Source organism: Anopheles moucheti, chromosome 2, assembly GCF_943734755.1.
Source record: "Anopheles moucheti chromosome 2, idAnoMoucSN_F20_07, whole genome shotgun sequence".
Lineage (NCBI taxonomy): Eukaryota > Metazoa > Arthropoda > Insecta > Diptera > Culicidae > Anopheles > Anopheles moucheti.
The window spans coordinates 83,452,899-83,468,597 of NC_069140.1; the positions used below are offsets into that span (position 1 = coordinate 83,452,899).

The 15,699-nt window shown below is 47.1% G+C and overlaps 3 protein-coding genes across 3 annotated transcripts in view; 1 reads left to right on the top strand and 2 right to left on the bottom strand.

Moving 5' to 3' along the window:
• Positions 1 to 136: 136 nt before the first annotated feature.
• LOC128299523 (chymotrypsin-1-like) lies at positions 137 to 1,020 on the bottom strand. Its single transcript, XM_053035519.1, has 2 exons — positions 945 to 1,020; positions 137 to 870 (listed from the first exon to the last, which is right to left on the bottom strand). The coding sequence occupies exons 1-2, from the start codon at positions 1,018 to 1,020 to the stop codon at positions 137 to 139; spliced, it is 810 nt and encodes a 269-aa protein (XP_052891479.1).
• Positions 1,021 to 2,187: 1,167 nt separating this feature from the next.
• LOC128299737 (uncharacterized) overlaps positions 2,188 to 15,699 on the bottom strand; it is a 68,149-nt gene continuing 54,637 nt past the window's right edge. Inside the window, exons 4-7 of the mRNA XM_053035782.1 lie at positions 8,934 to 9,135; positions 6,742 to 7,106; positions 6,071 to 6,671; positions 2,188 to 5,997 (exon numbers count right to left, since the gene is read on the bottom strand). Coding sequence (XP_052891742.1) covers positions 2,798 to 5,997; positions 6,071 to 6,671; positions 6,742 to 7,106; positions 8,934 to 9,135 — 4,368 coding nt within the window. The 3' untranslated portion in view covers positions 2,188 to 2,797. The remainder of the gene's footprint in view (positions 5,998 to 6,070; positions 6,672 to 6,741; positions 7,107 to 8,933; positions 9,136 to 15,699) is intronic.
• On the top strand, positions 8,054 to 8,940 carry LOC128299739 (uncharacterized). Its single transcript, XM_053035783.1, has 2 exons — positions 8,054 to 8,426; positions 8,761 to 8,940. The coding sequence occupies exons 1-2, from the start codon at positions 8,134 to 8,136 to the stop codon at positions 8,873 to 8,875; spliced, it is 408 nt and encodes a 135-aa protein (XP_052891743.1). The 5' UTR covers positions 8,054 to 8,133; the 3' UTR covers positions 8,876 to 8,940.

Genomic DNA, 15,699 nt, shown 5'->3' on the forward strand with positions numbered 1-15,699 from the left:
AAAAGGCCACAATACCGGTTATTGACGAAACAAATGAACAATCCGCGATTGTTTGTGTAATTTACACACACCTATGAATACAATTGTTACAATAAATTTATATGTAAAAGCTGTTTTTTTTTTTAAAACCACTTCATTATTCTGTGCTTTCACTGACGAAAGTAAAATTGTGTACGGCTTCCCGTATCCATTCGCCATAAAAGTTAACATCCGTACAAACGATTGGTCCCGTGCCGCACACCGGCGTGCCGTGGGAAACCAACCCAACCAACCAATCGACACCGTCGATCGTACCCACGACGGGACCACCGGAATCACCCTGACAGGCGGTCGCACCCGGGCTTCCCACGCAGAACGCACCCACCGCATCGTGCGCATCACGTTCGCATTCGTGCGGCGGATGAAGGCTACACTGCACCACGCGCAACCGATCCGGAAGCGTATCGTCGTGATCGATCTTACCGAAACCCATCACATCCGCACGCTGCGGCTGTTCGTAATACGCTGGTAGCAGTGGAATGATAGCCACACTCAAGCCGTCCACTTGGAACGGTTCCTCTACCATGGCCAGCCCAATATCGTACGGTCCCGTGGTACCATCCTGTACGTAACGGCCGTGTGCCACCATACGCACAACGTTTCTGCGTTGACCTTCCGCAGCATTTGCATTACGCCACACCGTACCGGCTTGAGCCTGCAGCTCTAGGGACACTGTGGCACAGTGGGCTGCCGTAAGAATGTAGCTTGCCGTAAGCAGCGAACCACCGCAATGGTGCACGTAGCTCACAACCATAAACTGTTGCAGCTGCACCATGTAAGGGTACCGATTCACCGGCGCATCTCCACCGATGGCCACTTCCGGATCAAGGTCTGCAAAGAAAAGGAAACGAGAAGAAAGAGATTAATAAACCATTTAAAAATTAAAGTACACTAAATGTATCTACATATACACCTGACCAGGGCGAGATCACTCAACAACGCAAGCGCAAAAACGGCCCCAAACATACTGAAGTGCGACATTCGAAACCGACGAACATCTTTGCTGCTTTATAGAAGAAAAAAACTATGAAAGAATCCAATCTAAAAAAAAGCATCTAATTGAACGTTTGTTGTTCTCAACATTTCTTAATAACCACTTAATTATTAATTAACACTTTTTCTTCGCATGTTTGTTATACGTTTGCTTATTACTGTGTGTGTTTGTTTTTTTGTTGTTCTTCTTTATTTACCCCCGGTTTGGTTCGCGGCTACGCTTGATTTTGGGGAAGGGTTTTTTATCCGCCCCCTTCCCAACATTAGCACAAAACGAGCTTTGCGCTGCCGATTGGCCGGTATTGGTAGTTAGCCGTCGTGTACCGCCGAATCTGTTAACAATATCCGTTATCTATCTTGCATTATCATGTTAGCTTTCTGTTATTGTAACGCCACACACACACCCACACGCACGTACGCACACCGAGTGTTTTTTTTGTTTGTTGTTTGTATTCTGTTTTGTCTCTTATGCGTTTTCTACACACCGAATGAATTCGCATTTGCCCGCTCTACAGGCTCTTTCCCGTACGTACCTTTCTGTGTTATGTTATGGGGGGGGGGACTAAAGAGAAGAGAAAGATTACTATATTGCATTAGTTTATATGGCTTTTGACATATCGTAGTAGCCTGGATATCCCATTCGTACAATGTGACAAACGGATACGCTACAAACGACCCCACCCACCCACCACACACGGGCGCGTCTTTTGGCTCAATTATGCTTTTTCTTTTTTCTCTCTGTCTAGTAGGCTGTGTTTTTTGTTTGTGGGGAGCAGTACAGTTTAAAGCAAGTTCGCATTCAACGTGTCCTTTTTCGTACTACCATAAATACTCGAACACAAAAGGAAAAACTATTTCCGTATCGTTATGGTGTGTTATGGTGGTGGTGAGTGTGGTTTTTTTTCTTGTTCACTAACGTACTTGCTTAATCACCATTTTACAATTTCCATTTCTAGTACTATTTAATTGGCGACCCTAGCAGCAGCTTGTCTCCGGCACGGCGAGCAAGCGTGTATTCATCCTTATCCCCCTTACTTACACGAACGTAATTATTACCGTATTTTTATCAGATTTCACTACTACATTAATGCAATATTGTTCTTCGCTACCAGCTTCATTTGTTACACTGTATACACAAAAACGGGCATTCTGCCATTTCTTCTCCACGTATCAAGAGCAAACGGAATGACGAATCCTCTGTCACCCCATTCCCTTCGCGTATTGCATTTATATTGCAATTGCACCTTTCCTCTATACTATTCAGAAGACGATAATAAAACAAAACCAACTAAATAACCGCTTGCCTTACTAAACTTTTACCTAAATAACAAATAACTCAAACGAACCCTCATGACCTCAGTCTCCCCATTGTGGGGAGAGGAGTGGGGTGGGTGACAAACTTTAAAACATAAACGGAAAAAAAGAAAACAAAATCATTACACACCAATCCCGCGGAACCAGGGGGGGATTAGTGAATCGTGGAGGAACCCACACAAACACACATACACACACAAAACATCTACACATATGAAAACAATCATCACATCCGGGAGAATCGCCCGGGTTTTGTTTTACGCCGGCCACGTTCACCCTTTTTCGTATAAGGAACACAAAATGGTCAGAACAGAAATGAGGACGAATGGATAGCACACAACAGGCTTGTTCCGCCGCCGCTTCCTCTTGCTACAGTTCACACCACCAGCATGAATCGCGGGGGACTCCCCTTCGATCGCTACTGCCCGACGTGGAGGACGCCCGGGGCCGACTAGCTCTTGGTGATTGGAATGCCCTGCGGGAGATTTTTGTACAGCTGCAGCAACTGTTCCGGTGGCAGGCTTTGCAGGTAAAGGCCCGGATTGGCGTACAGCGGCAGGTAGATGGGATCGAACGGGGGTGGAGGAAAAGCGGCCCCCGCACCGGGCGGAAGCCCGGGCAGCACACCGGCCCCGGGTGCCGGAATACGCGGTACCGCCACGGGGGATGGTGGCATGGCGAGGGGCGGTGTGCCCGGCAGCGGTGACCCAGTGCCGACGGTCGAAACCGGTGACACGGGCGAACCCTGGCCCGGGGAGGGCTGCTGTTGCTTCTGCGCGTAATGCTGGTGGTACATTTGCAGCTTCTGCTGCTGCTCTTCGGAGGCCTTCTGCTGGAAGAATTTTTGCTGCTGCTGCAGCTGCACCTGCTGGAGCAGCTTGATCTGCTGGCTGAGCGGATGGTTGGCGGACGTGGGCGAATCGGCCTGCGGTGGATGATGTTGGGGGGATGGCGAGTTGGATTGCAGCATGCCCGGTGGCATTATGCCCAAATTGCCCGGCGACATCGGGAACGGTGGCAGCGCAGGGACGTTCGGGGGTGGAACACCCGCCGTACCGGGCGGTGGAACGTTGGGTGGTGGTGCGCTTGGGACGGAACTGGACGCTGCTGCTGCCGCCTGTGAGTTGGACCGTCTCCGTTGCGTCTTTTTTGCGGTAGGTGGCGCTAGCGGCGATTGATCGGCAAGCGTACCGAGTAGCTGCGTTAGGCCCGGTATGGATGACTTCGAGATGCCGGACGAGGACAGTATGCTGGCCATCAGGACCGGGTTCACCTTCTGCAGGTTGGCAAGCGTTTCGAGCAGATTGTTTGGCGATGCGGCAGCCGCACCCATCAGCCCCAGCTGGCTGGCGGACGGTGGCGGAGGTGGCGGAATGATGGTACCGTTCGTGGAGCTGGACGACGAGGACGACGAGGACGACGGGCCGATCGTTACCTTGGGGCTCGGTTCCTTCATTGGGGTCGTAACACCGCCAACACCGTCTCGTAATGGCACAATTTCATACGCTTTCGATTTCTTGTGTCCCATGGTGGAGGAGGAGGATGACGCTGCCGTCTGCTGGCTTGGCACCGGTACGGGAATATTAAGCGGGGTCATCATTGGCGGTCCAGGAAGACCAGGAACACCGCCGGCGTTGGTGTGATTGTTAGAAGGCCCTGGAACCAACGTAATCTGCAGGCTCGGTGCCGTCCGGGATGCGGGTCCGGTGCGAGCATTCTGACGCCCATTACCGCCGGCGGAGAAATCCATACCACCGGGCAGCGATGGTGGTTGGCTTTTGCTCGATAGGTTGGCAATGCCATCCATGCCCACCATACCCATACCCATGCGCCCGGTCAAATCGAGCAGGTCCGGTGCGGGTACGGGTGCCCGCGGTGGTACCAACTCCTTCGGATCGCCGAATATCTTCTCGGTGCGCGTGTACATACAGTGCGTCTGGAACTCGAGCGGTGTCGGAATGCATTTGCGTGGCTGATCGGTTCGTTTCGCTACCTCCGGCCGGGGTGGGGTCGTGTTCAGCTCAGCAGTGATGTTGATACGCATCGGATTTGGCGGTCCCGTACCTTTGCCGAGACTCGAGAAGATGCTGGCCCCGTTAGAGATCGGCGTTACCTCGAGACCACCCTCGCGCAAAATATCCAGCTTGCGCTTCTTCATCGGCGGCAGCAGCGAGGGTATGGGACGCATCGCCTGGCCTGCCTGCTTACGGTTGGCGGACGATTCCGGTCCTCCCGGCGGTAAACTATCGTTTTCGTTATCACTATCAACCAGATCGATCACTTCCGTTGCGGCCGGAGTTTGCTGCTGCTTGCCCGGATGCTCCAGATCCATCGAAGTGCGGCCACCCGAACCTCCAACAGCGCCATGGCCAAGGAACGCACCGGCCATCATCATGTTAGCCGGAATCGGGGTGATGGTGGTCAGACTCTGGCCACCGAACAAACTCGCCGATCCAACACCACCACCGAGCAGTGGAATGTTTTCCTTCTGACTAGCACCCATAAATCCGCCGGCATCCATGAGCATCCCACCGGAACCGCCCTTGCGATCATTCTTCATTCGCACATGCCGCAGTGAGCTCGTCTTGGAGGGTGTGGTTGGCACGCACGCACTGGACGTGATCGAGAGGGTTCCACTGGTCGGACACACCGAAACTTCCTTTATCGTTAGATCCGGATCAGTGCCCTGTCGGTTCAGTGGGAACAGGCTCAGTGATGATGCACCCTCGGACGGAGATCCCGCTCCGGAAGCGATTGTGGTCGAGCTTGATTTCGGTGTCGTTGCGGCCGGTTCGATGTTCAGCTCCTGACCCGATTTGTCCTGCTTGAAGCTATACTTGAACTGTCCCGCCGATTCATTCGGACTTCCGGCGCCGGCTCCCGTTAAACTTCCAGGCCCATTCTTGTCATTCGACTGTACCGTGATCTGCTGGATCTGGATCTGGTTGGTGATCTGTATCTGGTTCGTGATGTGCTGCGGACTCTGCCCACTCAGCGCACCGTGCTGATGATGATGGTTGCTATTTGGCTGGCCGGTGTGATGATGGTGGTTGGCATTGTGCGGATGGATCGTCGTCTGGTGTACCGTGATCGTCGTGTGCGGTTGCTTGATCTGTATCTGCGATGACTTTTGATCCTTTTCGTCGAGATTTGGACGAACGATCACCGTCAGCGGTACCGATACCGGGGACATTCCCAGATGTACGCCACCATTCGGACTACCACCACCACCGGATCCATTGCTGTCCTCTTTAAGCCCACACTTCCCGTACAGTCCATCCTTCTCCACCAGCTCCCGCTTCACCGTGTAATCCAACCCCGCGTTACCGTTGTTCTCCATCAGCGCCACTGATTTGCTGTCCGGATCACGCTTCTCCAGCTTCACATCGCGCAGCAATCGAAGCTTACTGTCTAACTCGTCCACGTCCAGCAGCAGTAGCGTCGTTTTCCGCTTCAAATCCGAATCCTGATCGGCGATCAGCTCGCGCAAATGTTTCTCGAACGGCAGCACTATCTTCTCGTACTTCCGCCGGCTAAGCACTCCGTTGTCGGCACCCGTTCCCTGCAGCAGCTGGTTCCACACCTCCTTGTCCGTCACCGCACTGTAGCCACCGATCTTTTGCACCTTCGCATACACCGCGTACAGGCTCACTGTGTGTTTGGTGGGGAAGACAGAGAACAAGGTTAGTATAAGCTGTATAAGTATAAGTATAAGTTAACATACCATTCTTCAGCGAAGCGGCCTGGCTGTCCGCATACTGTAACGCCCGTGGATCGAGGAATTCTTGCAACCGCTGCAGGAACTCCCGCTCGGACGAACTCATCCGTTCGTTCACCCGGAACAGATTATCGTCCTCCTCCTCCTCGTCCTCCTCGTAGTCCATCTCTTCCTCGTCTTCGTCCGCCTCATCCTCCCGGTCGCGATCCTTCGATACGCCGCGCGCAGACGACGACCCACCATCCTCACCGTCCTCACCGTCCTCCTCTTCGTCCTCCTCCGATTCGCCAGCACCACCACCAGCAGCGGCCAGCGATGAGTTGGAGGACGAGGAGGACGATTTCTTGCCGCTCCCGGGGCGACCCACCTTGCGTGCCACCTTCGTGGCCGATTTCGATTTCTTCGAGCTTTTCGTCGACTTGGAGGTGGATTTGGACCGATTGCGCTGGGACAGATGGTTTGATCCGGTGCTCGGTTTGACTGTACCGGCGGACGCAGAAATAACCACACTGATCGGTTCCTGCTTCGTCTGGGAGGAACCGCGCGATGGCCGTGGGTTGTAGCGCGGGGTAGGATGGAGATCGATAACCTTCTTGCCGGGAGACACCTAAAACGAAAGGAGAAACATTAGTAAGCATGTTCCTAACCCGGGTGAGAAGAGCTGTCAGAGGCCGTACCTTGCTGTAGGAATAGTCCGAAATGTCCGATTCGTTTGATTCGCTCTCGTCCGTACAGCCTTCCTTCTTCGTGTACTGCGACGAGTCGGACAGTGTTTTCTTTCGCTTGCCGCGTGGCCTTCCCTTTAGCTTTGGCGCTAGATGGTTGCACAGCAGCTCGTGCGTTTCCAGCTCGGGATAGTCGAACGTTTCCTTGCAGAACATAATGCGCATGTTGGGCACTGGCGCAACAAACCCACCAAGCGTTTCCACGAGCGCATTCCGCAGCCACGCATGCTGGACACCTTCCAAGCGTTTCAGCAGTGCCCGGTAACGGCAGTACCTTGAAAAGCTTAACACTGCCACCTTCGAGACGATGTTTTCACCTGTCGGGAATAAAAGAGAATTACACAACCAGATCAAGATTAGCAATCGTCCAAAAGGATGAGATCTTTCCCGCACGCAAATGTTGTCGATAAATTTGTCAGATCTCGACTTCATATCGTCCCTTCTGTACCCGTTGCGGGGTTTACATTTACCAACAGAGCTCAGCTATCTCATCATCATCATCATCATCAACAGCACCACTTCACGCCAGTAGTAAAGTAAAATAAACACCCCGTGTGTCCCGTACACATCCCCTCGAAACCCATTTGCCGGCAGGTTTTTCGCTGATCAAGCATTAGGTCAACCGCATTAGCACACACGCACACAAACCGGCACACGCCCCGCGCGTACGCTTGGAGATCCATTCCAAGGGTTGTTTTTTCGGTATCAGCACAGTTATTGCGCTGATTGCTTTTACGACCGGTCGTGTTTCGCAAAGATGACGCGCGCAATGAAATCATATGCCTGTGTGGATTGTTTGTGAGCTGTGAAAGAGTGAGCTGCAAGGGAAAACGGAATTCCACAAAAAAAACCGCGAATACGCTCCCGGAGACGGTGCTGCGCTGCTGTGTCGATTTCTTCACCAACATAGCTTAAAGTGGTACATACGAGAGTGCTATCGAGTGTGAGATCGAGTGTGTGGGACAGTGTATTCTAGAGCTTGGACGTTTTGTTTGCCACAACATACAACGGTTACAACGGCCTTTCCTCCACAACCATACACAAACCCCCAAAAATCGGTGCAAAACATTACGTAGCACCCCGGCACGTCCGGCACACGTTTTGGCAGAACCTATAACGACCACAGCTACGTTGGCGGTGTTGAGGAATGCGCGAGCAGCGTTAGCGTTGGCGTTTGTTCGGCAAACGCACACACGTCCCATGCATCGCGTGTGTAAAAGGCTGTCGTCGCGCGGTACCGCTGGATACGCAAAAAAACGATCGCGCCAGTAAGGGTGTACGCGTCCAATAAACAGGACCGTTTTCCGGTGTGTTCTCTCGCAAACAAACGTGCATCTGTAGGGGATGGCTTCCATACTTGCCATCCTGGTGGGGTGGTTCTCGATCGTCGTCCTGCTCGGTGGTGACAATCAACCGAACTATCGGGCCGGAGTGGACGCTAGCATGATCTACACCGGCATAAAGCTACCATTCCCGCGGCATCGCACGTTCTACAAATCGGTCGGCGAGCACAAGATCGGCCCGAACCTGTACGAGGTCAGCACGATCATCCAGGAGGACATACTGTTGCGCAAACGGTGCGAATGCATGCCGCGCTACCGGTGTCGCGTACCGCGCAACATCTTCTACCTATCGAAGTGAGTGAGTGTGTATGGAACGCTTCCTGCCCTGTGAATCGCCAAAATGAAATCATCCATGCAAGTGAAACGTGCCACAGTATTTATAGCCACAGGGCCCGTCTTCGTCGTCGTCACAACAACGACAACAAATACTGGTGTGTGCGGGGTGTGCGCGTTTGTTGTCGCCTGGCAGTGAAATTCTTTCGCGATACACGGTTTCGATGCCTCCTATCTTTCCGGCACACACAGACGTGCGCGATCGGCTAATTGATTCGTGCTACAACATTTACGCACTTCTACCTCTCGCGCCCCCCGCTTGATGAATTCTTTTCTGTTTTCGTTTGTTTTGTAGCCGCGATTGCCATCATCGGGAAAAAGTGTGCTGCGAACTGCTGGAGAATGCGTTCGAGTCGAGCAACGATACTGCGTTCGAGCAGTTGGGTTTCGCGAACGATAATGAGATCTAAGCCGTGCGCGTGCGGTGGATGGATTACTGAGCCTGATGCTGTCGATCGATCAACTAACCCGAATGCTTGTCCTTATCCACATCGCCAAAGTCCAGCGACGAGTTCTTGCTGAGATGTCGCGTCATCCCGAGACAATCCTTGGCACTGTGCTCGTCGAACAGCGTTAGTAGACCCCAGCTCCATTCCTGCTCGGTGTCGATCCAGTTGAGGAGGTCCTCTGCCCGCAGTATCACCTTGTCGGAGATCGCAAGTACTTCGTCCTGGAGAAAAGAAAAAAACAATAGAAGGAGATAAAGGATTCATTAGTTTACATTCATGTAAGCACAAGTTGTAACAGTAGATTTAGACATTATAACAACAACAAAAAAAAAGGAAAAACTAGCATTTATTACACGTGACTTAATTTTTTTCCCCCAAAACGATTTTAACATTTTTAATCAGAGATTTTAAAAACAAGTTAATGTAATTTTAAAAGCTAATAAACTTACACTTTAAACGATAAATAGCTTCATTTAATATTCTTTGAATAGATTTCCAAATGAAATTATAAAATTGATGTGAAGAAATGATTAAAAAAATTAATCAAAACCGTGTTTATTCACAAGAGTAGCTCACATTTTGTTCCTATTTCAAAAAATGAACCGAACGCTATGCGCGCCCTCTAGCGGAGAGTAGCGGAACATGGTAGCGCGCTTCACCCAAGACACAGTTTCCATAGTGAGCGCTGTGCTGAGTGAGCTACACCACATATTGGTCGATAAAAAAGCATATTAATTCCACCAATTTTTTAAATTACTCATTTCTTCAAATATGTTTTGAGTTTGTAAACTATTTGAGACACATTTATTAAATAATTAGTATTTTAACGATGCCATCCCATGCAAGTAAATGAGTTATCAATGAGTCGCTAATGATATTTGTTTTGTATTTATATTTACAAAACTATTTTATGCTACCAATGGTAATAGAAGAGGAATAAAAAAAACAACCGAGAGGGGAAAAAACGATAACGATGCTCCAAAAACGGAATTCACTCCAATGAACAATCAAAATTAATTGAGAAAAACTCAACGGGAAAGGGCACCCGGAGCGCAGCAATTGATCGAAACGCGTCCGATTTGCATCGTTACGCTGCATGGACTCTAACAACGGGCTCTCCTCCTATGTGTATATGTGTCCGTCGGGGGAACCATTCTGCTCGCAAGCCGTTCAGTGTGTTAAATAAAAATAAATTTATCTAATTTTAGACATTAGTGCACACTACTAAATGCTTGGCCACCCCAACCGAACGCGCAATCAATGCAAATCGCTAATAGGCAACTTATACAAGATAGGCAACATATTTTGGCCGTATTTTTGGCCAACACGCAAACATGGTGGAAATGGATGCGTTTTGCGTGAAAAGAAAAGAAACTTTGCCGGTGATACACACGCATGCTATAAGGATGTTGAATGGAATATCTTTTAAAGGAATACATGTATGTAAGGAATGTATCCATTAATTCCGAAATGCAATATACAGATGACAATAACACTTTGATGAATCAAATTAATTTTCTATTCGATTACCATCATTCGCGCGTCCTTTACAAAAAACTGTTTCCACTTGGAGCCGACGAAAACGAAGGCATACATAAAAGTAAATAAAAGATGACACAAACTGCGAAAATCCGCATCAATTAGCATACACACGCACACACACACATAAAAACCATGGTACCCTTCTCCCTTCGTTTGAGTTCACTGACTCCTTGCTGTACCGGAATGGAATGGACCAGTTCGACGTGCGCACGCAATATTTCCTTCTCCCCGCCCGCCCCAAGCTGTCAATGGGTTAGGGGCTCTCGGGGTAGCAGCCAGCCGTCGATTCGATCGTTTGCGGTGTGTGTTAAAATGTTAGGCAAACACAGCGCACAACAATTCGAAGAGGGCCCCCCCCCCCTCCGCAGACCAAAAAAGCCAGTTGATTTTGACACACTTTTTGTCCAAAAACAAAATACCATTCGCAGAGTGAGAACAAGAAATTCGGTGGGAATGTAGGAGGGGGACGATTGAGAGAGCACAGGGGGAAAAGGGTGCAAGGAATATAGCAAAAAGACAAAGAACAATGCGTAGGCGGCCGTAGTTGGCGAACGCAATGCCAAAAATGTTGAAGCAAGAACACAAAAAAGGCGAAACGGTCTTCGGCACACTGCAAACGAAACCTCACACATGATAACAAGGGTTGGGAATATAAAACTATTAAAGTGATAAATTGAGTAATAAGTAAGAAAAAATAATAAAAAGTAGAGAAGGATAGGAGTGAAATAGAAAGCCAAATGCAAACAGTAATAAATAATAACTAATAATTAGCAAATCAAGCGTCCAAACAATTTTGTGAAGAAAACTTGAAAGAGGTACTTGAAAAACAAACAAAAAATATTAAAAACAATGAAAACAAACAAAAAAACAAAAAATAAAGAAAAAAATACAAAAAATATGAAAATTGAACAATGAAAAACAACACAATGTAAATATTGTAAACAATATTTGAAACCTTACTTATATTGTTTGCATTAGTTGCTTATTTAACAACAAATAGCATTCGCTTACATTGTACTATTTATTGTACTCTTTATTATGTACTTCTCATGTGCGTTTGTTCACTCTCAGCTATTTTGTTTTATTATTTCACACATCTTCAATCAATCCCTGCGCCGAATATGGAGTTTGGTGTGCCAAACTTTGCTCTCATTAAAATGTTTAATTTGCTTTGTGTTTTTTGCTTGTTTGCCGAAATTCAATAACTCACTACCGGAGAGAGCACGATATCACACAGAAACCATCTGATCCACCTTCCGAAAGAAAGCAAAGAGCGTCATAAACCAGCAAGAAAAACACACACACACACCCCGCGCCGAAAAGCCATAAAATTCTCGCAACCGGTCCTTAATCTACTGCGGGGAGTTTTTACTGGTTTACGCGCGGGATAAGGGATGAAGCCACGCAAGGAAGGCGAGACCAGCTACAGTAGCAACAAACAAACGTCTCGATTTCACGAACTATTCACCTTCAGCTTCTACGGAACTGCAACTCAATTGCAAACCCCTCACACACACACACAAACACGCAGCAGCGGGGGCGCCACACTTTTCCCGACTCTTCTTCAACTGTTTTGCACTTCATTCCGTAGGAAAAATAGACACTAGGGTCAGTCGAAGGGAATGCATGCCCTGGAACAAGCGAGAAGTCTCTCCAATGCGCGAAAGGAAATAATGGCCACACAGTAAACATGCAAAAGGCACGGAAGGTGGGAGGAGAGTGAAATGTACTGAAAATAGAACAAACTGGCCATCATGTTGAGGGGATGATCGGTTCCGCAGTGTGTGTGTGTGTGTGTGGGGGGGGGGGGGGGACATGAAAAAAAAATGCTCCGAAACAAAGTGGGGAAATCGAGATTTTCCTCTGTCGCAGTTGTTCCCAAAAGGCCTCCCCCCGTAGCACTTGAGGAGGGACGAAAAATCGAACCATTCGCAAACAAATTTCGATCGATATTTGAATCCAATCATGAGGGTTACAGGTGACTTGAAGTGCTGTAAGTTATTGTGCTCTATCACGGAAGAGGGGTAGTAAATGCATAATGTTTGAGCTGGAAAACCAGCTTACGAATATTCTAACGTCTCTTATCAAACTCATAAAAGGGTAAATAATAAACTCGAACCCGTTCGCGTACTGTGCCTTTCCATCCAGGCCTGCATTCGTAGCACTTTATTGGCCCCGATGTTTTGACTAAACAACCCGCAGCACCGTGCCTTCTTATCGATGCCCTCTCTTATCGCCACATAGCGGTGGCCTTATCAGTGAGCACGTGATTTAAGATTATGGCAGCGCAACTTTTGTCTTTCCGTTACGCTGTTTTTTTGTTGTTGTTTCAAAAGGTGTGCGCGCCATTGCTGAAGAGACTGATTGCAATTAGGCAAAAACGAAATCATAACACTGATAAGCGATTACTTCATCTAATTATGTTGATAGTAAAGTGAAAGAAAGGAGAAAAAACCGACATCCATCAACTGCACTATCACAACATACAAGAACATCGAACAGCCGCATATCACAAAAAGAGATAAAAGATAAAGGAGATAAAAGAGAAAATAGCAAATCATCACCAGGGTTGGGGCGTAAGGGTAGAAAAAGCACCGGGGCAAACACATTTCGGTCGGGCCTCACCCAACGCACGGTCAGAGAGAGGAGACGGCACCATGGTTGGCAAGCATGGTGGTGGAATGCAGCACGAATGTCTGCATCCGTGGAACCGGTTATCGACCTCCGGGCGGCACCCAACATCTCTCGTGATGCTCCGCGGAGCCCAGCCTTTTAAAGGACGACATCTGTTTCTGCAGGAAGAAGTGATGGAAGGAAGGGGAAAGGGAGAGAGAGAAGAAGGGGGGGCGGTAAAAATGGTAAGAGACAAAAAAAGGCCAAGTTTTTGTCGATCGAAAGTGCAGCAAAAAGTGCACACATCTGCGGCGGTGGTGACGGCGACGAGAGAAAAGCATAAAAAAAGTAAGGTAAAGCAACATTTATATGCAAAATGTCCTTTAAGAGGAACAACTCTCACCGGTGTGTGTGTGTTTCTTTTTCTAAACGTGCGATGTTGTTTTTTTCTATGCAAAAGCAGGTATTTTCTGTTATACAACGTTTTTTATTTTAGTAGAACATAAGAACGTGTTAATTAATACAAAAAAAAGCCATTATAACAGGTGCTCCATTTGATATGACAAATTAAGCAGTAATGTGAGAAAAACAAAGAAGTGAAGCTTTGTGAAACGCATGTGGTTTTTCTTGTTTTTTAATTAGTAGTTTAAAATTATAGCCTTGATAAAATTTAACAGCTGTGCATGCAGCTACCAAAACTTTAGTGCAAACAAGGAATTATAGCACTATAAGCCGAAGATTAAGCTGAAATTTATGTAAATATTTCCTTCTTTCTCTTCTTCTTCTTTTTCTTCTTCACCTTCGTCTACTTCTTCTTCTTCTTCTTCTTCTTCTTCTTCTTCTTCTTCTTCGTTATGCATTATGGCCTACTAGATCATGTTTTTATTTATTTTTATTTAATTTATATTATGACGGCAATGCCGTATTTTAGATCATGTTTTTGTCATTTCAAGTTTTTTTTCACTGAACGACTAACGAAGAGGGAACGCTCCGGGTGGGATTTTATCTCATTTCTGTCGTGCGGGAACGGTCCCTAATTTAGAGTTTTGTTTTAATATCCTTAAATACCATTTAGAATTCAGTACTAATTATGTTTTTGTTTTGTTTTTGTTTAAATTAAATTATTTAAATAAAAGACATAAGGTAACTTCCGATGTTCAAACAACAGCATACAAACAGTGTGTCATTTGATATGACAAACTAAGCAGTAGTTAGGACAAACGAAAAAGTGAGGCATTTTTTCTCATTTACAAAGTTATTCATATAGTTCTATAAAATTGCTCAGCTCAATTTCAATTGAATTACAAAATTTGTATTTTTTGCTTCCACAATATAAACATTAAAGTAAATAATAGAATAATATTTCTATATTTAATAAACATGTATTAAATGCACCTCTGAAACTAGGTGAAGAAGTACATCTGTCACATCATTTTATTATTGCGTCTTGTTATTTGATAACAGAAGCGAATAACTTATGACATCACGCACCTGATAAGATTGCCATATCATCTGCGTCTGTTGGATAAAATACTGGTTACGATCATAACATTCATTAGAACCTTGTGACGTATGCAAAACATATGACATTTAGATATAATTAACAAATATCCTTACTCGTCTATAACTTTAAGCACTAGTCTAGAGCTACCTTCATCAAATTAAAACGCGAATCGAAAACGGGACATGGTGAGAAGAACGACACAAATTATGTGTGCGGGACACACAAAGAAATAGCATTTCGCGTTGCATCCGGGGCGGGGTATCAATTGCAACCGGTGGCGCGCGCGTTTGTGTTGTTTTATTTTTACACCCCGTTTCGGCTCGTTGCCGTGTTGGTGGTTGTTATTGTCCATCGCACACACCACCACCCCAATGCTGCTCCCACATACTGTCCACCGAAAAAAAAGGGAAGAAAGTGACGCTACTGCACACAGCGCAACACACATTGGGGGTGTAGAGACAGATAAATACCGACTCAAAGAAAAAAAAGCAAAAATCTCACGCGCATAAGTCAATCGTGAAAATGTGTGCTGCTGCGTACACTCATGCCGAGCGCGCGTATACAAGTGAGCTACACAGGTGAACTATTTACGGGAGCGCCGCGGGGGTTGGAAAAGCGTTGGAAAAGGGTGAGTAGTGGTAATCATATTTGCAACCACCACCACCACCACACCCGAGCCAGGCCAGCACCGCACCCGGGGAGCTTCGTCACGCTGTAGGGATAATGGGGCAGCAGAATGCGAAGAGCGCGAGATAATGATCAAATCATTCATCAAACATCCGTTTGCTATTTTTACTGTCAGTGGTGCTTGTAGGTTCCCTTCTTCTTTTATTACTTTAAAGCCTTATCGGAGCGTTTAACATCGCAGATCGTCTTATTTTAAGGTCGTATTGTTAAGTAGCACTAATTGAGTATGAAATAAATGTGGACAAGGCGTGCGCAATGAACCCCCGTTGCGCTCGTAAATATAACCGAATGATGCCGAGAAGAAAATAACCAAATATGATGGAAATAAAGTAAATAATTAACAACTATTAAAACAAAGAAACATTAACGAAAAAGTAGCAAAAAAAATAACAAACAAACATGATAATATAAACCAACAAAACAATCTTGATTTTGGTAC